Raw genomic sequence first — 27,684 nt, 5'->3', positions numbered from 1 at the left:
ATTTTGATACACTGTACCAAAATTTGTATTTGTAGTCATCCTTACTGAAGCAAAACCACACTACATGGTCATTCTTCTGGAAATCAATTAATTTATTCAAAAAATAATTAACAAACACTTTACCTTTGTGTTTGTCATATCCACAATGTACTGGTCTCCTTTTATGCACTCCATTACTGGGAAGCCATCTCTGTCAAGAACTTTTGCCTGAGAGTTACCAGAGACAACAAGAATGACATCTCCTGTGCTGCTGTACTGTAAAGATTTGATTTGGTGACTATAAAGAAAGAAAATGTTTCAATTAACTTCAGTTCCTGTAAGATACAGTAAAAGTGTTAACGGTGAAAAAGCATATTCCAGAAATAGAACCATATACATTCCTCTATGAAAAAAGCCAGAAAAAAATTATCTGAGATTAATGGATCAATGCCCCATTTCCTTCTTCAACCACAAAGCATATCAAACAATATTATTTACAAACCTGGCACCCAAACTGTTATTTCTGGCGAGCATGTTTAATTTTAGGAATCCTCTTATAGCTCCAAGTGTGTGTCAAACTCAGCTCTCCAGAGCTGAAAATTCTTTTGCATCTTCTCAAAAGCAACATGTGCATTTAAATAATTTCTAAATTACAAGACAAGAATGTTTTAGTCCTACATAAAACTCCACTGTACATTGTACAACAGAAAATTTGTCATATGTAAGCATTCTTGCACCTTTTTTTCTACGTTCATGCCTGTAGTTAAATCAGAACCCTAAATAAAGTTAAGTACAACACTCACCCTGGAAACATGTCAGTAGATATCAATCTACCTAGTCTACTGTCTTAGATGATGGATTATTAGCTGTAAAGGTTTTCTTTGAGAGATGTCTTCTGTTGACTGAGAAAGTCTGGGACTAAAATTATGGAATAATACCAAAAAAACAATTACTAACAGACAGGGGGAAAATGGCTGATGTGTAAAAGTCCATTTTCAGCTTCAGCATCTTCCCTGAGCATTCCACTTTTTTGAATAAAGTCCACTATATTTAAAGTATCCTTTGATCCCCTACCTGACTATACACTCCATTACATCAATGGCAAGGAATGCAAAGCAGTCTGTTTGCTCCAGACCTGCCAAAATTCATACCCTTCCACATTAACAGAATGTGCACAATAACATCATACAATGCTTCTGCTCTGCAGCTAAACTCACCCAAACTGAAGGACTGGAATGTTACTTTGGATTCCCATGGCATCCAAATTGTCCTCAAAAAAAGTATCTTCCTCTTGGTTAAAAACACAGCCCTGTGCATTCAAGTACTAGGAAACTATAACACAATTCATATCAGTAAAATTAACACTCCGATGATGAGCAAAACTGACTGCAATTTGTAACTCAATAATTTAACACTTCACATCTTACTTGGTAGTGATTTCATGACTGTCTCAGCAATAGCTATTATGTGTTAAATCTGACTCCAAATTGTGAGTTACTACACAAACACATAAAATATTGTAATACATATTTTTGAAGTTCTGTATTGATCACAGTAATATAAACTAAATTTCTCATTCAAAAAATGTTTGGCAAAACTGATTAGATTATGACTCAAAAGCCAAAAATTGCTTCAAGAACACCATTATGTAATACAAACTGGCAGCCAAATTGGCTGAAGTATTTTAAACTCTGATTTTCAATAAAAAGGAGACACTCAGATCTGGCAATTTCCAAAACAGATCACAGGTGATGTCTGAAAAAGCATCCTGAGCCTCAAGAGCAAAAACGGATGCCTGCTCAGAAAAGGGGAAAGAAGGCCAGACATATTAAGCTCAGAGGAAACACTGCAAAAATTAAAAAGACACCCACAAGAGAAACGGTATCTGAAGTCTAGAATATTCTCTGCAGACATCTGGTAAGCTTAGACTAAATAATCCATCTGATTCAGCTTTAGATCTATAAGCACATCTTAGAAATTAAAAAATTTTCCCCACTTGTCATTCCAAGTGCTCTTGCCATTTCACATGATTCACTCTTGGCTCAAAATACTCCTGAGTTCCACATGAGTACCTTATCAGAATGAAGTACTTATCTATTTACATTTCTCACATTTTGATGCTGAAATTGTCAAGAGAAAATACCCTGCCTATCTCCAGGGCACAGATTCATATTTTGTTCTGTTCATTGGTGAAACGTAAGAACCAAAAAATAAACATTTAAAAAACTGCACTAGAAGACTCTTTGCTTTAGGCATACATTGTACATGAAAAGGATTTGATCCCTAGATATGATACAACATCTTGTGCAGAAGTAAAATCTGATTTTTGAGAGAATCCATAATACGCAAAGGCCCAGAGAGTCTTCTGAGAAAACTCTTTCAGACACTGAGGTGCTGAAATAAAAACTACAGACATTAATGCTGTTAACATGGCACTGTTATAAGTTTGGAAAATATTTTAGATTTAAAGTTTCTTCTAACAAGTAAAGGCCCCTGATTTTTATGGCCCGTAGCACAACAGGAACATAACTTCAAATCAGTCAAAAAAAAAAAAAAAAGTCTGAAACAATTTATACAACCTTTACCTAAAGAAAAAAAACCAAACCTTTGTGACTGTGCAATACAACTTTAAAATTATGTCGAAACAGTGGTTCTAAAAGCAGGGTATTTGCAAAGCCCCAGAAGTTACCACTTTTCAGATTTTCATTGGAGTATGACCAAGACCGAGGCTATGCAGAGACACTTCCGAAAGAAGTAATTTTTGCTTCTTACTGATTTAAAATCAAGAGTATTGGAAAACTTAAAAACCTGTTCCCTTTAATAGCACTAAACCAAGTCAGTCTGGTTTAAAGCTGCCAAATGTGCATAGTACTTTCTGCCAGGACCTGCAGAACTATATATACATGCAAAATCATAACACACATTTCTATATATGTGACAAAGCTTTGCCTTACACTTGCCTTCACTTTTAACGCTGACGTGCGGTTTGAAGGTACTATTTTTTTGTCACTTTTTGTTTTTTTTTCCTTACATCCCAAATCCAAGGAGAAATTAACAGAGTAACCTGATACTATGCAACAAAATGAATCCTGGACAATACAGGATTGTTCTATGGCTGTTTTATTCTTAATATGAAATTAAATTTATTGCCCAGAACTGGATTTCTGCAAACCCCAAAGGCTTCCAGACTAGAATTCTTTGAAATTAAGGTCTGTGAATGCTAACAGTCCTCACAATAAATTCCACAGTGAAAAAAATAATGCAGGAGTACAAACACACCCGGGCATAAGTTATCAAATACTCCACAAAGAGCTCACCAACAAGCCTCAGTGTCACCACCAAAGAACTTAAGATTTCTTGAATTTAGATCTTTTACCAGACAGATAATCAGTTCGTGTTTTGTCTTCACAAAAGACCTAAAATCACTAAGTGAGGCTTGCAATGTAAGTGAAATTTGTAAACTGTCCACCAGTCTATTATATTTTTTATATTATAAATTTGTATTTTTATGTATTTCATCTATAATCAACATACTCAAACCACAAGAATGTAATTTCACCATAAACACGTACCTAAAAATCCTTGAGATACTTATTACAGATTAAATGAACAGTGTCAGGGACAATAAGCACTTTAAGCTCATATTTTAATATCAGCTTTTGCCAAAAGGAGATTAAAAATGTATTTCCATCTGTTTTTCTTGAAATGGGACATTAACATACACTGTACTTGTGGGTTTTATACTGTATTCATGCTTTGTATCACTGTTAGCAAGTACTACTAAACCAGAATGCACTCTTCTGATCAGTTTGAAAATGCATCAGTTAAAATTATATCCTACTGTGTGAGTACAGACTGTCAGCTCCTTCTGAATGCAAAGTTATGACGAAGAAGAGGAAAATACCATTTAAATACTGCTAATTAATCATGTAAATTAAAATCAAACCAGACAATCTGAATGCGAATTCACATTTGGAGAATTTTTATTTAGGTTTTAATTTTAAAGCTGCATGTTTACCAAGTTAAGTTTTCAAAGGAAACGTGCCATCCACTGGGTTATTATAACAAGATAACTTCATGAAAGATATTAGAATTGCATAATGAATCAAAGCACACTTTTTATTTTCCTGATTTTTCACAGTTGAGAACATCAGTAGAATCATTTTCTATTTTGTTCCTTTTCAGGATAACAGCCCCAACTTTTTCTTATATTTCATTATCTAGATTCTTGGCATATCTATAAATAGCAATATACATTCTAACCTTCTGAACTGACCAAAATTCAGGGGTAGCTTTTTAAGATTAAAAACAGATATTCTGAGGACTACTCAACTGAGCATAATAGATTTCAATCCCTTTTTAAAGCATACTGAAATATTGCATAAAGTGCACCACATCAGTTAGACATTGGAAAGTATCTTGCCGGGACAATTGTGCTAGTAATTTATAAATGTGCTTATCTAAAAGTTTGCTGTTCATGAGATACACACTCCTTCTGAAGGAGTTCCACATTCCATCTCTCTGAGATAGGTAAATGAACTCAGTTCATGCACTTCCTGAATGACCAGTGACACAATACTGACAGTATGGAAATCAATCTCTAAAAAATGCATTCTGTATTTTTTTAAATTTACATATAGAAAAACATAAAGATGAATTTAAATAAATATAAAGCTTTTTTCTTTTAAAAAAGACATCAAACACACCTTTTTAACGCATGCTATGTAGCTATTCAATTATCACAGTAATGCAAAGGACCAGTGCTTCAAGAAGCCCAGGATTTAATGAAAATAAGATACCTCTCCACTCAGAAATACTGGCAGCAACTACAGAGACTCTTCGCAGAGGGACAACTGTTTAACCTTCTTCAATAATTTTATATAAGCAGAGGACATATGGAAAGTGTATTCTAATATTTTTTATTACAACTATGATAGACAACCTGTCTCTCTGAAAGGTTCATAAACTATTTGCTGATACACGATTAAAAATACAATCTCCAAATTCACCTGCAGCTTTCTAAAACAGGAAAATATGCAAGGCATTGGAAAATGCATGAAAAGATGTAAGCAGATGAGTTCTTAGGTTCATGTTCAATTTACAACAAAACGTACAATGGGATACAAAAGCCTTTTAAAACAAAACTGTCTTAAAAGGCTTTTGTGAATTCTATTAGGAGCTTACCATAGGCATAATCTTAAGTGATAAAAGCAGTCTTCATGCTTACCACTCACAAGGCTGGAGTGACCGAAAAGCTTGGAGAGAGGCATCCATTCCAGCAAAATCCCAAAATTTAACATCATAGTCATATCCACCAGTTATCAAACGGGCACCTGAAGGATCCAACCCCAGAGCAGAAACCTGAACACAAGAAAATACAAAAAACAATCAAGATCATTCACACTTATTTTTTCCCTCCTGTTCTTCAAGTGTCAAAGTATAAAATACTACTAAAGTAAGCAAAATTTTTTGTGTGCTAATTTCTTCCTAAAATATGTCAGCTGTGTTTTATTTTTAAATTTCCATTACTGTGTATAATGCCTGAGTACTTTGTAAGAGGTAGGCAGAATGGAAATGGAAATGACATAATCTGAATAAAACACTGAAAAAAGCTGAGAAAAGTAATTCAGTGTTTGCTTTTTAGTTCTTTCATTGCAGAACTTGGGTATGCTTCATTTCTATGAACAAAACTATACTCTAGGTTTTTGTCAAAAGCAAAAGTGGTATTTTTAGCAAGATACTGAAATGGCATTTCATGTCTCTCAGATTTTCCACTACTTTGTTCAAGACAGTTATGTGCAGATATGCTGCATGGTTAAATTTATTTTCTCAAAAAGTATAAAGGTGATTTTAAAAAGGATTAAAAAGTTGAAAAACACACAATTTTAACTAAAAAAACTAAAAAAAACCATTACGAAAACCCATTTGGTTTAGATATGAAATTCCTTAATGCTACTCAGAACTTTAAGAATTCTTAATGCTCATTACTCTCATTTGTTATCCTCAAATAAAAGAATAATTAAAATGGGATTTTTAATGAAAATCCTATTTAATTCTTTCTTTGAAAAATGTTAGTGTTCTAATAACTAATAATAACTAATAACTAATAATTTGGAGAAGTATGAGCAACAGAAAGCCCTCACTGATTAAACATCCTTCCATTTACCTTCAAAATTATATCTTTTTTTTTCTCAGAGCTGAGAATATTATCTATTACTATGTTTTCAAAGATTAATAGACTGCCTAGACAATGTGCTAAATTAATTTATAAATAAGGAGATTAATTGTCCAATATTAAACCATCTACATGAGATACTGTGGAATTGTGATGTGAAAAAAAACACGATATAAAAAAGAATTTTTATAATTACTCAGAATTTCAATTAGAAATACTGAAAAAAATTTTGCCCTCTATTGGGCATTTCAAGTTAGACAGACAATGGGTAAATCCTAGATTCTAACCAGAGATTGAATTTTAACCACTGGGAAAAAACCTAGGTCATTCCATAAATAAAATGGATAATCATGAGAATCAGAAACATTTGCACAACAAGGAAGACAGTCTTCAACACAAGAAAAAAGAGTAATAAATAAATTCTAGAAAATGCCTTAAAAGTGATTTGAAGATAGGAGCCAGAAAATTCTGAAGTAAAAACCCCAGAAAGTTATCTGATAGTCCATCAAGAGCATTTAGACTTACTGAAAACTGTGGAGAAAAAATGAAAGAAAAAAACCCCAAACAACCATAAGCACAATAAAGAAAGGAAAGGTCTTAATTAAGTCTTAATTTCTGAGTGAAAGATAACATCTGAGAAAAGGCTGTAAACTAACAATGCTGAACTTCTTCAGAAAAAGAAAATCAGCCCAGTTACTTTCAGATACCTAAACTAAATTAAAAATTTCGGACACTGATGTATAAAATTATGACAATTTGCATATAAGGATGCTTGTCTTCATAGTCTTTTTTACATGTATACATGAAAAATATCAACTGTCACTATGATTTGATGCAGACACAACAGAAGTAAAATAAAAAAACCAGTATCAGAGATACATCAGTCTGCTACTGTAAAACTCCTCAGTATATGTATTGTGTTATGATATGGAACCATTTAAAACTTATGTAATCAGCTGAATAGTTTTCACACAAAATGCAAAAATGGAATTTCACTGGAGATACTCCGTTTTTCATGCCCAGTTGAAAAAGTAATCCACAAAAAATAAAAATCCAGTTAAGAATGGATTTTATTCTTTAAGATGGACAACCTGTTTTACTAGCATTAAGGTTTCCTTATGTGAAAAAGTATGGGCTTCTTTTGAGATTATTTTTTCAGTTTCACGTAGAAAAAAGTTCACTTAGGTATTCCTTATTTTATCAAAGACTCATTTCTAGTCATTTTTAGTCATCTTCTCAGGCTGGAATCGTTAAATGTACAGTGCCATCATACAGCCAACAGGTTGAAAAAAGCAGTAACTTCCAGAAATTGTGTATTTCAGAGGTCTAAAATCTCATTATTCTAAAGAATACAAAAGATCATCGTATATCCTAACCCGTTGCCCCCAAGAAAACCTAATTTACAGATTTATTAATGAATTCAACATTTTTTTTTTTACTTCCCTGAATCAAATGTTTAAATGTACTGCTTCGCACTGTCTCCAAGAATTAACTAGGAACTCCACTTAGAGATTATGTTACTGTGACATACTTTATTTTTAAATGAAACAGATTCAACCGCTTGCTTTTTTCCAAAACAAATCCCAAACCAACTAAACAACAACCAAAAACCAACCAAACAAAAAAACAAAAAACAACCTTCCAAAAAACCAAACAAAAACCTTTTACCAGTTAGATACAAATTTTGAACCCCATTAATTTAATTCATGATTTCTAACACAGACAAAAAGTGGGCATCTCCAGATTAATGATGCATTTAGTTAAAAGACTCAAGTGTTCTGTTCTACAAAAACTACTATAAAAAGGAACAGCTGTGATATGAGATGTTAGAAAGCACACTGTTTAACATACCTCTGATTATGTATTCTTTTTCCTACCCACCTATGTTTCAAAAATACCAGAAGAAAAAAGAAATATATATCCCCAAAGTTTCATTTTGGAACAGTAACTCCTATTACACTGCACAAGGAAGGCAACCAGGAAATTAATCAGGCCTCTGGAAAGACTGTCCAGCTTGGGAAAACTTTCCTGAGACTTTTCAGCTGCACAGGAATGGAGTCATCATCAAACCCACATTCATTACATTGAAGAGGTACAGATGGGATACATAAGTTTAGCTGAACTACAGTACACTGTATGAACATCATGAGAACAATGTACTTTAAAATGTTGGGGTGAAACAATAGATATTGACATAATGACATTGTTCCCATTCTTATATATGTGTATGAACATAAGTAGTTGCATTATTCTGTAACAAACAAGTAAAACAAAGATTGTCCTTCTACAGAAAAGCTGTTTTTTCCGATGCTTCATTCACTGCATCCAGTTTAATCCAACTGTGCAATATATACCCACATTATAATTCACCTCTGCATTCTCATGCAGTCAAAATACCTCAGAAATTCTCCAGAACTTCCATTTTACAGAACCTTTACAATAGAAATAACATGAACTTGTGCTTTTAGAAGCCATGAAGTGATTTATTAGTTTAACATAGAGTACAGTATTTCAAAAAATTTAACATAATAAAGTTTGTTAGGAAACGTACTCAAGAAACATACTACAGAAGCAATTACCATCGCATCTGAATTGGGACCCTGGTTTGTATTAGTACTCTAGCACGCAAATCCTAATACACATAGAAATCAGTATGTCAAGAAGTCCCATGCACTGTGTGCACTGTGAAGTATTAACTTCCTGAACTTCAGCTGAAAATCACAGAATGGTTTCTTCAGGTAGTTCTTAACTTATTTCATAGTTAAGATCAGTTCTAGAAAAGCATGGAGTGTTGAGAATGTGTTATCACTTACTGTTTTTGTCCCATGCTGGAGTGTAATTTCATGAGAATCTGGAATTTTCTTGACAGGGTTCTGGAGGGGAAAAAAAAAATCCATCTGTGAGAAAAGTGCTATGTGTTATAGTGCTACAATAAAAAACACACAACCAAACACAAAACCCAGAACTGCAATATTTATGAAGCCAAGAAAGGATTTCCTCACACCAGCCACTATCTGAGGAAAAAGCAGAAAGAAAGTTGTAAAAAAAGAGAGGAATTCCAGATTTTTATTTTAAGTATATGCCCCACATGTCAAAAAACTATGAGACTACCTTGATAAAGAACAAAAACAAGAAAAGATTTCCTGCTTTTCCACTAAAGAAAACATTAAAACTCTCTTTGGTTCTTAATCACCAATATCTGACAATCTGGAATTGTAATTAAGCCAATTAATCACTTTTACACCATGTCTTTCCAAATAAAATGATTCTATGAAGTTAGCAAAAATTAATGGAAATATCTAGAAATTCATTACAAAAGCAAAGTTATCCATGTGGTTTATTAAGATCGTGGACTGGCTTTCCTCTTCCACTTTCTGTGCCATTGTCCCCAGCTCTCACAGGTCTTCACAACAGGCACTTCAACAGCAGCCACAATAGTCAATATACCTCAGGGAATTTCATTTAACAGCAACATACAGATTGAAGAAAGTAACAGTTTAAATTAGCTAACACATCAGACTAACATCTGAAATACAAATATGAAAGTAGTTAATTTACACAGAACAATATATACTGAAAATACTCAAGTGACTGCTGGATTCTAAAAAGGTGATTTGAATCATTATTATCAAAAAGCTCATTTGTCTGATACCATTTAAGTTTCCTAAAGCAGATATGTTATTTTTATGCCCAACATCTTTGTTATAATTTTCTGTTGTTGAAGTCTGATTCTTTATACCCTACATTGCATCTCTTTCCTTATCCACCTCTATCAATTCCTTCCCTTTTTTTCATGCTTACCACAGAAATTTTCAGCATCAGGCTTCTTTCCTTTATACTTGTTTCATACTGCAGTTCTATCAGCTTTATTTTTCTGATAAAGCTGAAACTTTTTTTATCTTTGGTTTAGCCAAACCTACCATGCTTGCCACCAACATCAGCTCTGATTCTCAATATAAATATTCCCAAACTGAATAATTTCTTTCCCTTTTCACACACATGTACATATATAGAAAAGCCAGCAGAAGACTCTTGCCCTCTCTTTTCATATTCACAGTGTATGTACATCTTCAACAGTCATGGGTGTTCGAAGAGGGATTCGGGTATTATGGAAAACATAAATGCACCTGAGCAAAATATATTTATGGGACTGTGGTCCATTCCAAGTCTGGAGAGGTAGCAGTAAAGGTTTATGAATTGCTACACATGACATTGTGAAAAGTATAACCCACGTGGCATTTAGAGACAGTTCCACAGATTCAGTGGTTTACAAGTTGAGAAGGAGGTGTAACACAAAACTCCCAAGTGAACCTGTGATTATGAATATAAGTTTATTGTTCAACTGGCACTTCAAAGCACACTATAAAGGTATAATTATAATACAAATCCAATTTTCTGTGCATTATCATTCCCTGAACAGTTATTTGCTGGTTTTGAGACACAAAAAAACTGCTCAGCAGCTGCTGTATGTACTTGTCATACAGTACATATGCTTACCCCACAAAAACAGAAGTGTTAGGAAGCAAACAGTTTCCAAGTTTCATACTGCCATCACCCACAACAAAAGATGTATTATTCCTGTGAATCAAAGGCTTTCACAGAAACCATCCATTGCTGGAAGCAGAAACTGCTTTCTGGTAATTCTGGTCTTTATCACTATTAGTTGCTTATTTTGTATTTCATTCTGTGTATTGGAATATTATAAGGGCCATACCTACCGCAAAGTTAGATACTGTATATACCTATTATTTTGCCTCAGCACTGAATTTAACTTTGAAAGGGTATCTTAACTACTTTAAGAACTCTTTTAATAATTCAAACAAATAATTTGAATTACTAATAAATTGGATTTGCCATAATAAATTAACTTAATTTTAATCGCTAGCTTCTCCAGGTGACAATTAAATCCCTCTTTTAATGAGAAGAATGAACCACTCACATGAAAATATTTTTGCTTTACACTCATGTGAACACTGTTCTGGCTACTTATCTTTAAGAAAGAACAACACACAGGAACACATTCTGCCACTCGATAAATCAAACAGCCTGAGCATGAATGTCAGACATTTGGTGAGTGCTGGAGCTGCCATGCTCTGCAGTGTCCAAGGGATGTCTGACAGTTAAAGTAACTGTTTAGATTATCACGAACAGAAAAAAAAATAAATAAGATAACAACATCCAGGCATCTTCCGTAACATTCTCAAATCGGCCAAAATTTAAAAAAACAAGTTGGCTTATTCTATTTTAGTAACTATAAACTTCCTAAATGACTGAGAATGCTATAAATATCTGTAACCTGCTACAACAAAAGCCTACATAAAAATCAGATGTAACCACCACTTTTCAGTTGTTACATTCCAGAGTGAAGAAACAAGAACAAAGAACAAGAAACACAATAGCTTTTATGCTAATTTGTACATTGGGATTCCATACACGTAGGAATATTATGGTTAAGCCTGGAAAATAGAAAAAGCACAGCTTGCCCAAAGTGCACTTCCACTTCCAGTTATTCAATTGCTGCTTGGATTAGGACTCTTGAGTTTACACAAATTTATTTTAGTATTTCACTGATACTGTTCTGGAAAAATTGTGTTGCAATTAAATCTAGTTGAGATTATATATCTACAGGATTTTTTTTTGTTTTCTTTTTAATTACTATTTTTAAGCCACAGAAGGATAAGACAGTATGTGGATTTTTTCTCTGTTTTCAGCAGAAACAAAGTAAAACTGTTTGTTGACATATCTCCTAAGATTTTTACAAAATTTATAGAAAAATTTTCAATTCCCTGGCTTATAAATCTGTGAAATACTGTATTCTAGGAGTTCACAGTCTTACTCAAAAACAGAAAGTCTTACCTTTTAAATAATTCCTGCAAAGGAACACTGGAAGTCAGGAACCACATCTGCAGTTTGCTCTTACATTTTTTCAGGGACTTCAAGCCTTAGCTAACTCTTAAGATACTGTGCCTGACAACACTGCACCATTGTGCGTAAATACTCTGAATTCTTTTTTTCTTGGAAATTCCTTTTGGGAGCTCCCTTACCCTCAAACAATACTCAGAAAAATTTCCACTAGAAATCACAAGCTGAAACTAAGTCAGAGTCTCAAAGATCTCTTGAGAAAAATCAGAGACAAAAAGGGAAAGCCAAATAAACCAATGATGCGTGTCAAAGCAGCGAACAGACACAAAAAGGAAATATTACTTACAATCTAGAATTGATCTCCTACAAGATATCCTTCAATATCCTCGCAATTGTGACTATGGACAATAATAGTCTTTGGGAGCTGGCAGAATAAGGAGGGGAACAGGAGGTGGAAAAAGAATGAGCTTGTATTTTAAACAATAAAGTAAACATTGGTCCTGAGGAGAAAGTTAGGCCTTTCAAAAGTAAAAAAGAAAACAAACCCAAAACAGCTAAGCAATATGAGAGAGATCTACAGTTTAAAAATATGTCCAACTTTTAGCATTTGTTACTCTTGCCACTCAGGTAATTTCAGAATGACCATTAGACTATGCTCACAAAGACTATGAAAACCAAAACACCAATTCCACTATGACATATTCTGCTCAACTCATATAGAGATGAATAGCAAGCTTAGAGTTAGTGAAAAATAAATTAACTGAGTAGAATTCAACCTCTCATACTGTAGAAATATACTTCTTCAAACGACTAACATTTTCATGGCCCAACCAAAGAAGGACAGAATGATGCATTTATGCCTGTGCCTAAAAGTACCTCTACTACTCTGCTTGAAGAGGTTTATATCTCATGGAATTATTATCTTATGTGAAAGAGACTTGCAGGCAGTAGGTAATCTTTCACACACTATGCCCTTAAAAGGCAATTTTTTAAGGCACTCAAAAGACTACAATTTAACTGATGAGGCAATTTTTTTTTTTTTTTTGCCTGTATTTGCAATACTTCTCTAGTATAAAGGATCTTGTCTTCTTTGAGGATTTTGAGATCCTATGTTGTGCTGGAAGAAAATGCGACTTTCCTGGATAGATCCTGTGTTCTCAAAGCTCTCTCATAATGTTAACTTACTGGAGACTTGAAGAGACTTTGCATTTGTCAGAGCAGAGTAATGGTAGAGCATGGAAAAAAAACCAACAAAAACAAAAAGCAAAACAAAAACCAAACTAAAAACCAAAAAAAACCCAAACCAAACAAACACACAAAACTACAGCTAAACTAAAGGTAACTTCTTCTCCTGTCTTAAGAAGGCAAGAGGTTCAAGTTGGCATGGCTACTACTTGCTGTAAGTACCTATACTATCCAAAAAAATCCTTCTGATGGAAGTCTAAACACTCACACCCCAATCCTTTTGGTCTCTGGTTTGGTACCACTTCACATGAAAGATGCTGTCTGGCCATAGGAAGAGAAGAGGAGGCAACAGCCAGTCTTAACACAAATTTCTCCATTTCTGGCAAAACTGCAGGCTTCACATAACAAACTTGGAAGAGGTGGTCTGACACACAATTGCTGCCTCACTAGATGACAGATGGAATACCAGAGCTCCTAATGGACAGCAAGAAAGGAGAAGTGAGAGTGGGACAAAAGAGCCCAGCATCAAATGCTGATGGTTAGTTAGGTTTCTTAATCAGTTATCTAGTTAAGGAGCTGCAGCAATATAAACTCCCAAATGACAGAGTCCCCACAGAAAATAATGTTTTAATCATAAAAATCCCAGGACTTCTGCGACTTAGAAAGAAAATTTTTCTATTTTCAAGCACTTTGTTTAAACACACCAAATTCATGTTTTCTCCTAAGTACTCTTAAAGCTTCCTCTCTTGCCCTCCAGAATAGCTGTATTGCATAGAAAAGCAAATGTCACACTGCTGGGGGGTGAAGTGACTGGAGCAGGAAATTTTAAGAGCATTTGAAAGGTTTTTTGTTTCAGACTCCAGCATACAGTGCTGAAATCTTCTTCGTCACCATACAGTAACAGTTTTCTGTATCTTCCATTCTTCTCCAGCAAAGCTTAAAGTACTAAGCAGGATTTAAAAAAAATGCTCTGGAGGGAATTTACATATAGAAAAAATCAGCAGACAACTCATCCACAATCACAGCAGAAAGGATGGGATTTCTGACACACCAATTCCCAAAACAGAGAGGTAAAACACTACAAGCTCTTCAGTTTAGAGAGCCAAAATAATAGAAAACTAATGAACTATGAAGATAATCTGTTAGAAAAGCATCGCGGAAATTACAGCTGCTGGACCAACGACATAATAATACCCATAAAGGAAAGCTTTAAACTACTCTTTAATATTAGCAGTACTAAAAAAATACTCAAAAACAACACATGCTTGTTGTTGCTTGCTGATTTCTGTATCAATGTTTCCAGTTTGTAGGGCCAATTCTCTTTCAAACATCACCTGAAGTACAACCCAAACAATTCTCTTTTCAGGACAAAGATGCAACACAAGTCTATCACAATTCATAGCTGTACAACTGCACGGGACCTACTGCAGTTAAATTAATAGCCAATAATGTGCAATTTTTCGTTTCTACTCCACACCCAACTTTGACAGATACTACATTTGTGTAAATGAATGAAGTCCAGAGACTATTCTAGTGATGAATAGAATCTTTTTGCATCCTCAATATGACTCTGAAACACTATTAGAAGAAAAGTAAAAGGATGTGGAAGGGAGCATTTCACAAATCTGGAAGAAAACATGTCTTATTTCTCTTTTCAGACTAAAGAAATACTTTACGCTGTCAGGCAACCAGCTCAGCTTTTCAAGATAGCCGTGAAACCCAAAGACAGTATTGAGTTTAAATTGATTTTCTTCTGTACATTTAAAATTCATTTTGCAAACAAATAGATACTGATACTCATGTTTTGTTCCACAAGTTATTCCTCATGCACTGATTAAAACCATATTACTCGCAAAATGGTCAGACTTTCCAAGTCTAATATAAACACTCAAGAGAAAAATGGAGTATGAAAAACTACAATATGGGTAAGACGCTCTTTCACAGCAAAAGGAAAATAGAAATGGTTTTGGGTGCATAGGCATGCATTACCCACAAACTCACATGCAGAAAGAAGCACCCAGATTTGAAAGGATGTTTCAACAACTTTTAATTTCCTCTGTTTTAGGTGTTGGATTTGACAGATGAATTCTAATGCAAGCTTTCATATTATTAAACTCAGTTTGGCTCAGATTCATGTAATTTGAGTTTCTGAATGCAATGCATCTAAATATGGAAAACTTTTTTCAGACGTCCCTCTACAGCCTTCAAAAAAGAGACTGATAATTCCAGAACAAAAATCAGTGTATCACAAAACTGAATCACCTGGAGACCTCTCCTCCTCATGAATTGTTCAGGTATTGCAAGGCAACTAAATTAATAACATAGGTGCCTTGATTCCAGGTGCCTTGAATGAATCAGAGCCTATGCCTGCACATTATCTTAAATTTTTGACCGAAGAAGATAAAGGAAAATATTACGGAAAACAGGAGCATATATGCAAATGCTGGTATGAATCGTGTTGCTTGGTATCTTCCCCCCGCAAAAAAAAACCAGCCTCACGGAAAACTACAGACAGCTCATAAATCCATGACAAATGCATAAAACCTCCAAAATTACTGAACTACTGGAAGGGATCTATAAAATGCTCTCTCTCTCAGTCTTCCTTTACCTTGGGAAACAATCAGAACAGTACAGAACTCTTGTCTTTAAGTACAAAAAGACTAGGGAGAGGTTATTCTTATATTTAGTGAGCTAAAATGCACTATTCTGGGGTGCATCCAAAAATTATGGAGGTGCTTCAGTAAATTAACTTCTTTTCAAATGCCTACAGGCAGAGAATTTATTCAATATGGAAACAGTACTGTGATTAGCTTCTCTCAACATCATCTAATTCATAGGGTCATTACATTTTTCTTATGATCTGAATCAGAGTGTTTTGTCAGCTTTAACCATCAAGGGAAAAGACCATAGAATAAATCTTCTTTCCAACACATGACTGTCTAAAAATAATAAATTTGTAATGTTAGGAAAGGTCAGATACAACATATTTTATTAGATGATGGGTCAAACAGTAATTCAGAGACTGTTCCCAGACACAAGTAACATGAATTATATTGTCTTCTTTCATGCAATTTACTAGTATGTCCCCTTCTTAGAAGATTCTCATGGCTTAACAATTTAGAAAAAGTACTGCAATTAAAAGAGTCTCAGCACGGTTTGCAAATATCTTTTTTTAGATGTCAACACCATACTTCTAAGGTACAGCAAAAAGCCTGCCTGATCTGTCTCCTGAGAGAGAGTTTTAGGTAGATTTCAGGAGGTTATTATTTTCACCCAGATTGTAAAATCTAAGTCAGATAATTTCTGAATTTATAACAAGCCCTTGGTTTGTCATGGTTTGTATTCATACTTATGATCTGGGAATTTTTCTCACAATGTATAATGAAGAAATTCTTTTGAGCCTTTTCTAAAGAAAGTTGTAATCACTGATAAAACTGATTAAAATCTATAATCACCTGCGGTCATTCAAGTTTCCTTTGTAGTTTCTGGGTGACCAATTTACTTAAACTGAGCATCCTGATGATATTTCAGGTATGTTATTTTCTGCTCACACAATCACAGACATCTTTAATCTTTATCAGCTCAGTTTAAAATGTTTATAAATACTTTCCATTTGCTAAAAGAGAATGAAACAGCCACATGCCACCAAAATCACCCATATTCAGGCAAGACACTGTTTTACTACAGTAGTAAGATAGACAAAATTATGACTACGTACCATTAAGAATTAAAAAAATCACTAGCATTTCAGTCACATGTATTCTTTACTAAGCTTATTCTTTAGAACTGAATAGACTATTTCATATTGACATGTAAGAATATTTATATTTACTTCAAAACATTAAAAAGCACATATAATCACAGATCAGCTGACAATGAGGAAATACAAATATGCAGCTATCATTTTTGCTCTGAAAGCTGTGCCCAGCCTGGCAGGTAACCAAAGAAGAGCTTAATTTTGAAATCAGAAAGGACAGATAGTTGAGAACTCTTTGGCGTTTAAGTGCCAAATGCTTAGTTCGGATGAGATGCAAACAGGCGTTCACATATTTAACATTCATCTTGATATGAATTTCTGTACCACACAGATTCCAGAGAATACGCCCTAAAAGACACACATGAAAGAATACAAAAATATAACACAGGCTGCAAGAGCAGACTGAGGTATTCACCTTTCTCAATGTATAATATTTTTTAGTTTTCTCATCAGTTCACTTAGTTACTTGCATTTAATTTGCTCCAAAACATCCTTTATCTATGGTATACAGACACTTTCTCATTACCACCTTTTGGCAAGCTTTAGGAAAAATAATGTGTGACGTTATTTCTCTTGACTCCCAGAAGAAACCATGAAAACCAAGATTTTCAATAGCAGCATCCTGCCTTTTAATAATTAGAACACTTCTGGATGTTTTTCAGTCATTAAAATAACTCTACTGCTCTCCCATCTATCTTATAATAAAATTATTTATGAAGTATTTTATAACTTAGAAACCATATGTGTGCAAAATTTAGTGTTTTTTAATTAAAAAGGACTCTATATTTTAAAAATCAGTGATACGAGTAAGCCTTTGAAATTCATGCAGAAAAAGGAAATATCAGTTACATGCACTTTTACGTAAGTACATTAAGATGATATATGCAGTAGAGTAAGCATTACAGTTTCTTTTGCAGCTTTCATAAGTAGTGCCCTTAATTATGGCCTCATCAAAACTTTAAAAACCAAAGAAACCAACAGATATTCAGTATTTGGCATTGTATATAGAACAGACACTAAGAATTCTACAAATGCACTTTTGCTCTCAAAAAAAGAGCCTGATGTTCACTTTTAGACTTCTGATGATGTTAGCATAGAAATTTATAGGCATCAAGGTGATATGAATAAGAACCACCATACCAACATAACAGTAACTTCATCAGCGAGACATCTCTTTTAAATTTTACATGACTAAATGACAAAAATTAAAACAACACACCATTGGTGTGGACCAATTCTTGACCTTTGACATCGAGCAGTTTCATTCCCATGCACTCCAATTTCCCTTTCTGAAAAAGCTGAAGAAATTGTATCTATTATACGGAGTCTTCTATGAGGTTTTATTCAGCAATGTTGGTGAAATTCTTCAAATTCTTTGGGGATCCTGTTATTCTTAGCAAATGCACTACAGTCAGCAAAACTAAACAATAGCACCTTTAGAGAGAGTTATCCACAGACTATACTTTTCAACAGTTCTTCAACTGTGATTTTAAAAAGGTGTTCACTCAAATGTTCATTTCAGCATCTTAAGAGTCACAAATGTATGCATACCATCCTACTTGAAAAATATTCCAGTGTTTACAAACTTTCTAATCAATTAGGATAAAGAATTAAAAATACCGGGTGGGGAAAATCATCAGCTAGTCATGCAAAGAAGATCTACAACTGCAATGTGAAGGTAGGGCAGTGGGAGTTAAAAATTACAACATGTCTAAGTTACTACAGGAAGGAAGGACAATTTCCTATCTAGCTCTCACAGCTGGTTCCAATTCTCTTACTGTTTCGATTACTAATTCTCCCATGCCACATATAAATTACCTAAAACCCGTTAACTTTTAAGCTGTCTTATAGAAACACAGTTTTATGTAATATGGCATGAGAATAAATGACTTTCACTATGCATCTGGAAAGAGGAAAAGATACATCTATATTGTACACATGTGAGGTCCATGCTCAGAAGACACCTTTCTCCATGCTTCAGTCAGGTATATGGTCTTAACCAAAAGCTTATGTCAGAAGAAAGTAGTGCATTATCGCCAGATGATGTATGTCATATTGTAAAAACTGTTGTAAGATGCAATGACAATGCAAATTATTTTCAAAATGTTAAAATACTAAGCACTAGGTCAAAAAACACTGCAGTGTAAGCATCTTGGTTTTATTTTTTAATTGTAAGGCCCATAACTTTTTAAAAGTTGTGCCCAAAATTGTAAAGAATGCTCATCTTCTATGCACTTATATGATATGTCTTACTATAGCATCTATATATTGAGAACCCTCCAGGATATAATCAATGATACCTATTTCTATACACATCATGTAGTCTAAAATTCTAAATTATTACAATTGAGCCTGACAAGACACAACTGAACAGAGAGCCATTGATTCCTACAAATAAACCACTGTTATTCAGTTTTTGGGGTATAATGCCCACACGTCAAATCCGACACTTAGTATAGTCATTAATCAACGAGGAATATACCTGAGGTATAAAAGCACACAGACAAAATGTTTTCGCTTTTCAACACAGATTAAGATAAAGATTGATTATCTAGATTATACACAAAATTTCAGCTGCATCCTTGGAGCAAAGAGGCAAAAACTAATTTTATATAGTTTGTTAAGCTTAGGCACAATTTAACTCCGATTTATGGAAACTGTTCTGTAGGCCTGAATTCTTCACTTAAATCTCACATTTGACATCTGCCTTAAGACATGTGATCCAGGAAGAGAAATGGTTTAGTTCTGAAATTACTGCTACCTCATGTAACACCTACTAATGTCCCAGGCTTCACTGTTTGCCAGGCTTCTTTGAAATTTACATTTTGATTCTTGAGAGTCACACAAAACGGAGAGTAGACAAGCTTATGAAAAAAAAAATCGTTTTGCTTTGAGTTATTCTGTCATTCTGCCATTATTCTGCTTATGCATAAAGTATGTGCTTCCTTTTTAAGTTTAACTTTGCGTTCTGTATCATCCATTCTGATACTCTGGATCCTCACTGCATCTGTCTACCACAGGTAATACCCAGTCTAAGACAGCAAAAATGGACGACTCAATGGAAAATGATGGCAGCTTCTCATCCTCAGATTCCTTTCATGAGATCCTGCTGAACCTCTACAGACGGGGAGAAAATCCCTTCAGGACACTTTATTTAAGTCTCCCTTCATAAAACAATTATTTCAGAAGCCACCTATTAAAATAGGAAAACTCTGACATTGATAGTAACCAGTTGCTACCTGTGAAGCACTAGCCCTTGAAATTTCAATGTAATACAGAAATAAGAAAAACTGAGAAAGAAAAGGAATCCTGCTTTTAAAGTGCCATCATCAACTTGACACAAATGTACAAAAAATATTAAAGCCCAGCATATGCTATTCATGCATTCACAATTCCTCACAGTCACTATGATAATGAACAATTCCTGTAGTGTGCAACACAGGTAAGGGAACAAGCTAGCAAGAGTCAGCAAGTGCATATAAATAGATTTTTGCCATTGGTTGTGAGTATCAAGATCTCAGAAGTATCTATTAGTACTGACTGGTACATGGTAAAGACACTTTGCACTGCCAAAATTTTGCACAATAAATGAAGAGAGTGAAGGAATTCTGGCCAAAACATTGGAATTTTTCATAGCCTTAGATTTATGCTTTGAGATGAGCTTTACTGTTCAAGTGATAAGCTTGTTCACAACCTTGCACTTCAAGAACTCAAAAGAACGTATATGCTGTATTGTGAACCCCTTGCAATTTAACCTACCCTCCCCAGTGGGTGAAAAACCTGAAATGGCCTCCTTAAAACTTGCAATTACAACAAGGTATGGTATGTTAAGCCTAGCATTTACACAGCAAGCCCTTATAAAAAGTGCCAAGCTGAGAGATTATTGTCAGTGTCTCGGCTTCTCCTTCATACCTCTTCAGCAAGAATAATAACACAGAGTGAAGTCAGGAAAGTGTTATTAGGGGCTGCCACAGAGTTTTTTCAAAACAAATTTACAAAATCTAAAGCTGGGTTGTTTTCTCTGATGAAAGATGAGTAGTTAAAGATTCTCACATTAGCTCCTGGCCTGTAAGACATAATGCCTAACAGAAGTCCAGATCAATAACCTCTGTTTTAGACTATCACTCCTGATTTAATTTTTTTATCTGCAAAACCAAGCTATGTACAAGCTGCTTTGAACCAAAACCAATTATTAGGAAGTTTTCCTGCACAATTTAGTACTAAAAGTGAGCCAATTACAATACTGGCTATGCAAACATCACAGAAAACATAGGTTAATCATACTTTCTTGCCTACATATAAAATAGCTTTAAAATACCTCAAATAAAAAAATGTATCACAAGCTACAATTCCAAAAAGGTGAAACAAACAGGATGTGCTAAGGTAGGCTCCACAAAAAAAAAAAATCTTCTTAGTATACTTAAAAAGCAATTAGGTTTTTAGGTTTAATATATAGATAACTGCCAGAATGAAACATGAGCCTCAGCAGTCCCATGTTTTCATTTTTTTTTCTCTCCATGCTTAATAAAGTAGTACTAACTCTTCTGACATTTCTCTCACTTAGAAACAGCAGAGTACCTGCAAACTGCTGCATGTAACCCATGTTATGCAAGGTCTACTATCATAAATCTGATAATATACAGTACTTCAGCATACAGCTATGCACAATTATTTCTCCTAATCATACAGAGAAGTTGGGTAACTTCAGTGATATTCTGCCACCCACTCAAACCTGGCTGCTAAAGTCCATCATGAAAGTCCATCCCTAGAAGCGCCTGGCACAGTTGCAGTACATACACTATGAGACAACTCCCAGGAGGTAAACTAACACGAATTGCATTAAACTACATAGAATTAAACTACAGGTGACAACTATTATTCTTTGACAGGACAGAACTAGTTTTCATAACCATGCTGTGATCTGGGGAGATGTTCATTTAAAATAGCATTATAAATCGCAACTAATTGAGAAATAGAGACATTTGTCTTACGCTGGGGAGTTAGTATTTTTGCTGAAAATGCAGTAAATTATTTGACTACTGCTCATTCTGCGTTCAAAGACTGGCTGCAGCTTCTTACTTGGACCACAAGACTTCATGAAATCACAGAAAGTTACCATTGGGCTGTCTCATTAATTCACTGTCAATTCAGGGTATTATAATTGACTTCCCTGTGAAAAATATTTTATGAACGGCAACTGAACTAAACCTGGTACTATTTATACTATTAATTTAGAGATAATTGAAAGGATCTGCCCTTAAAACTGCAGATGTTAAAGGAAGAAACTTTCTTCTTCACTCCATTACTTACAGACTTACATTATCACAATATAAATATGAACATTAGATATTTTAAAAATCTAATTTTCAGAAACTATTTTTCAGAAAGGAAAATATTACATGAAGTCACCAGAGACCAGAATAAAAGCAGAAAAGCTACACAAAAGATAAAGATGACTGATTCATACAAGACACCTTAAGAAGAAATACCAATTACGACATACTACAGGTCAGAGAGGAAAAAGAAATCAAAAGCCTCAAAATAACTGCCTGCCCTCACCAAAGAAACAGATAGACAAGGCAGCATTTTATCAGCATTTTATCACAGAACAGAGTAATAACTCTGAAGGACTCAGTGAAAAGAAAGACAATAAATTCCAAGTTGAAACAAATGAAGCCATTAAAACAAGTTACTACCACACTGGCAAAAAACAGATCCATGTCAGAATTTTTAAGCTACTTTCTATTGAGATATGCTGTGAGGTTTAGTTTAGCATTGTAATTTCTAGGATTTAGTTTTGGATCACACACATACTTCTACGTACTGAAGTAATTTACAAAGTGATCACACACTTGTATGTGACCCAATATTACACTTCATGTATCTACAAAGCCATGTATGTCTTCTAAAGAAGCCAGGGCAAACCTGAGGAAAAGTACACAATACACAAACAGCACATGGGAGGCCACAGCCTCAGTATTTTAATGTTTTCCACAAAAATAATGGACTTAAGAAACTATTCTTCAGATGGCCTAAAGGTACAGAATGTTTCACCAATACCAAGACTAAAAACTGAAACAACAAGGGGTTGTCTTTAAAGTGATTCAGCACTCCATGTCACAGTGGTCTTGTAAAACAGGCATGGGCAGCCTGCAGGCACTAAGGATGATTAAGCGAGTTATTTCTTCTTTCGAATTTCCATTCCTGGTATTTTTGGCACTCCGTAGAAATAGAAGTAGTACAATTAATACAGTTCAAGAAGAAAGGTCCCTGAGAGATATGTTTATTCCTACATTTAAGAAAACAAGACCAGTTACATCATTACATCTCTTTCCAAGAGATATATGCTGTTTGCCCTGAAAAAAAAAAAACAAATCTAGTAGCGCTGAAAGCCAGCTGATCCTTTCAGATGTGGTTGAAGCCTGAAATGCAAGTTTGCTTTCTTTGCAGAGAAAAGCATGTTCGAAGACACCTTAAAGCAACAGGCTTGTCAAAAAAAACTATAATCCAGATGATGCACAAAACTTGGAAGACTACCAACTTGACAAAGAAACAGAATTCTATGAACTATGATTTTTCTTACCCCAATTTCTAAGTGAAGCCTAACAAGTTTTTGATATCTACAAATCAATGTTACATTATAACTTCTATCCTAACAAAATTTATGTCTTTTATTACTTTCATTTCTGGTATTTCAAAACAGGCACGAACTTACGTAGTTATACACTGAGGAGTCAAAGAGGCTTTAAGTCCTTCTAATTACCTTTGACTAATGAGAAAATGCCAAGTCACAGGACACAGCAGCAGAAATGTACTTAATACCTATTTACTGTGCTTGCATTTGTCCTGCCATGAGATTTTGTTTGCTCTGCAATTCCAGAGATTAAGAATCATCATTGTTTTCATGAGACCCAACATGCTTAGACACTGAACATGGCAAGTACGTCTTTAGCCATCTGGTTAAACTTGGAAAAGAAAGGTGTTTTGTTCTGGTCAGCATCCCTCTGTTTTCTAACACAATATTAGGTAGGACACAGTCTGTGGGCCTGATCAACTATACCTGTGATCAATACAAAGTCACACACCTCTTTATATACATACTTGGTATCATGGAGACTGACTACATTTTTGGCTGCAGGACAGATTTTTCCTCCTATAAATGAAAACATCTAAACAATTAAGTACTCCAATATGCAAAAGCTGTAAGGTCAAACTCAAAACATCTCTCATTTTGCTTAATAAATGGAAATAAAAGAAAAATAATTGGATACAGGAAGACTGTTAAAAATTCAGCTCTATTTTCCCACTCCTTTTAAAGGTGTAAGCTGCTATAAGTCCTGAGTACCCATTCCATGCTCCAACAGAACAGCTAATTCACATAACCTAACAGACACAGAAATCAATACAAAAATTGCTATAAATCATAGGACATTGCAACTCTAATAAAGGTTCACAGCACTTTCAGACATCTCAATTAATCTACAAATACACACCATACAGTAACTAACATGTTTAACTTATCTGACTTTCTAAGCTACATTAGAGTTGCCATATAAGACCTTCAAGGTTGCTTCTTCAGTTTCCTAACTTACCTCTCATTAAGTAGGTATTCTTTGACACATTTCAAAACATTTTTCTACAAAAAAAACAGATGTGAAACTGATAATTTTCCAAATTACACTTAAATACTTCTAGTAGAACAAATAAATAAATATATTACAAAACACCCCAAGTGCACTCACAAGAAATCAAGTAAGAGGTTTAATCTCATATCAAAAGTCTCAGGTCTGGACCATGAAAGGATGCAGTTAATAAAAATTCATACGAACTATTCTTTCAGATTCTTCAGTTCCTTTGGAGAAGTAAATTATTTTGGTTTATGAAGGAAATCAGAAAAATTTTGTATTAATTCCCATAATATTTGGTAATATTAATGTTTATCAATCCTCAGTTAAAATTACATACTGAGTAAACATTTGTAAACAGTAGATGAGGTAGCTCAGCAAAATACTATTCAAGATACTAATAATTTGAAAATAATTGTATCAGGTATTAAAATACAAAAAAATATAAGCAGGAAGTTCAATATGATTATTGTGCAATCTGGATAGTGTTAGCATGAACTATGTACTGTCCGTAAATACTGCTAAGTGCCCACCTGCAAATCAGAGATGCCATTGCAGCAGTTGTAAAACATTACATGTGGTAGTCTCATATTCATAAAAATAATCTTTTAAACAAACAGCAGACATTCTAAGAGCCAACAAAATAGCTCTCCAAGGATACCACTGAAGCAGCTTGCAATTCCAACAGTTTAACATAAATCATTTCTTGATCGAAAACGCTGTGAACACTTGTTTTGAAAAGGAAATGTAACTGCATGCTACTTAAATTCTTCCTTCAAATACAGCCCTTTTAAATTACCTAATCATTCCCACCCTAATTACTTCAAATACTTGTTAACCTCCACTTTATTTTCCTCTCCATTCAAGCAACAGCAGTCTATACCTCTATTTCTGCTTATTCTGCTCAGAGCATAAACAGTTCAAAAGGTAAAAACTCACATGCTAGATGAGAAGAAAAACTGCTTTCTTCCACTTACATACTCCAGTGTCTAATACAGTATTAGCAGTATTGCTATTAGCTCCCTTCATAAATTTATAAATATATATTCTAACATGGGCTGAAACAATATGCAATTTTTACTTGTTGTTATTACATTGGAAATTTGTTGCAATTGCCAACAGAAGTGTCTGATTGTGCAAGTGCCTTAGGTTCTCAAGGAATAAATGAATTTCAGTCTCTTCACCTCCAAAGATCCCAACTTCTACTGGAAGTAAAGACTGTCAGATTTAGGATTAAATGTTCATATACCATTGCAGGAACAGAATCCCCTAACATTTCCAACCACGTGTTCTTGTTAAGTAATACGGTAGTGAGAGAACCATCTTGACTGATATACACAAGCAGAATATATGCTTAGAAAACTTATAGTTTATTTTCTCAAAAGGTAGATGACAGAATTATACAGCCTCAGGGTTACCCATGCCTCAAACATACCTGGCAGGGGAAAAAAAATTCTACTGTCTTTTCAAGGACAGCAGAGGACATGAGCTTCGATAAAACCTTCTGGCTTTAAAGAAACCAGGGGTCTATCAAGAGATGAGCATAAGGGTCCCATAATGCAAGCACAGGAGCTCTACAGCCACAGTTTATCTGGTGAAGAGATACACCATCTGGAGCATTGCTCTTAGCAGTTCCCTTTCCAAACACAGAGCAGTATCAGAGGCTCCTAAAGAAGCTTTCTACAGGTTCCATCAGGTTAGGCTGACCTGATGAAGGGTCTCTAAAGGAGCTGGCAAAGACTAGAAACATAAGATTACCTCTAAACCTTGTTATGAAGTACAGTAATAACAATAATTATGCTCTGTATCACATTTTGTTTAATAATACTAGAGTCACTCCTGTCTAATTTTTAAGGACTTTGAACTCAACAAATATGTGCCTATTAATCTTCCCAAAAAATACTTCTAGAAAAAAACTCACGGGACTAAGTATCTATCTGTAGGGGAAACATTCTAAAACTTCTCCTATTTAGTCATATTACTAATTAATTAAAAGCAGGATCAAGCTATCAAAAAGGCATGGCATGACATACAGCAGGAAGTTTTGGCCTTACTATGCTCTGCAGAACTAATAAATAAATATCTCGTGAGTACATTCATTTTCTCTGAAGACAAATGGTAATCATGAACTCTGGAGTACTGGGTTGGAGAGAAAAGTAGCAAAAATACCCCATGCCTTTATATAAAAGACAAATATTTCATAAAGGAATTACCTATTTAGCTTCCTCTTGTATGCTGTTCATATGATGTTCTCAGTTTCGTATTTTCAGTATTCCTTCTCTTCCACCTTCTGACTGATTCCCTCCCATTCTTATACTGAGCTTTGTTATAAAAAAAAAATCTGAGGTTTCATTTTGTTCTCTTTTAATTTTTGTGAAGCTTGCCAATGCTTTCTAACACACTTTTGAGACAACCTTTCTCATTCTTTGCAATACCAGTAACCACATCAATGATCCTGAACACAAATTCCATTACTTGTTCCAAGCTTAATATGAAGAAAATATTTTTCTAAATTCTACAGCACGAATACTGTGAAGACCTAAGAACATATTTTCCTCCTGATTATATAGGAAGGTAACAACAAGGAAACTGAAAGCAATGGCTGATCACTACTTATTTTTCATCAACATATCAATGCCTCTCATCCTTAAACCACACTCTTCTCTCTCTATTGCACACACAAGAATTGCTTTACTCAGCTTACTTCCCTTTGTCCTCTTTAGACTAGATGAAACATGAGTAGGTAAATAAGATTCATCTCTTACCAGGTCAGACAGTCCTCAGCCTGAATGTTGTAACACCTTAGGATAACAAAAAATTCCCATAAAATTTATTTATTTTTACACCACCATGACTTTTAGCCTGGTACCATAGCCAAATTCTAATTGGAGCAACTAAAGTCTATTTAAATTCTCCATCTAAATCAGCAGGAAATGGCATTCTTCCATTCTGAACAAATGAATAGTACTGGTATATTCTGTTAAACCTCTGCAAAAATTTAAGTGTCTCAAACAATTTTAAAACTTGGAATACAGCTACACTATCATTTTGGAAATATGCCCAAACCAGAGTACAGCCTTGGAGAGGCTCAAGGCTGTACT

At 34.4% G+C, this 27,684-nt stretch overlaps 1 protein-coding gene across 1 annotated transcript in view; it reads right to left on the bottom strand.

Annotated features, from left to right (window-relative positions):
• WDR70 (WD repeat domain 70) overlaps window positions 1–27,684 on the bottom strand; it is a 123,333-nt gene that overhangs the window by 81,206 nt on the left and 14,443 nt on the right. The window contains exons 6-8 of the mRNA XM_071731798.1: window positions 8,968–9,027; window positions 5,207–5,340; window positions 124–277 (exon numbers count right to left, since the gene is read on the bottom strand). Of these exons, the coding sequence (XP_071587899.1) occupies window positions 124–277; window positions 5,207–5,340; window positions 8,968–9,027 (348 nt within the window). The remainder of the gene's footprint in view (window positions 1–123; window positions 278–5,206; window positions 5,341–8,967; window positions 9,028–27,684) is intronic.

The sequence above is a fragment of the Heliangelus exortis genome, chromosome Z (genome assembly GCF_036169615.1).
Source record: "Heliangelus exortis chromosome Z, bHelExo1.hap1, whole genome shotgun sequence".
In the NCBI taxonomy this organism is placed as follows: domain Eukaryota; kingdom Metazoa; phylum Chordata; class Aves; order Apodiformes; family Trochilidae; genus Heliangelus; species Heliangelus exortis.
Note: the sequence above shows the minus strand (reverse complement) of the source record. Positions and strands in the feature narration are given on the sequence as shown.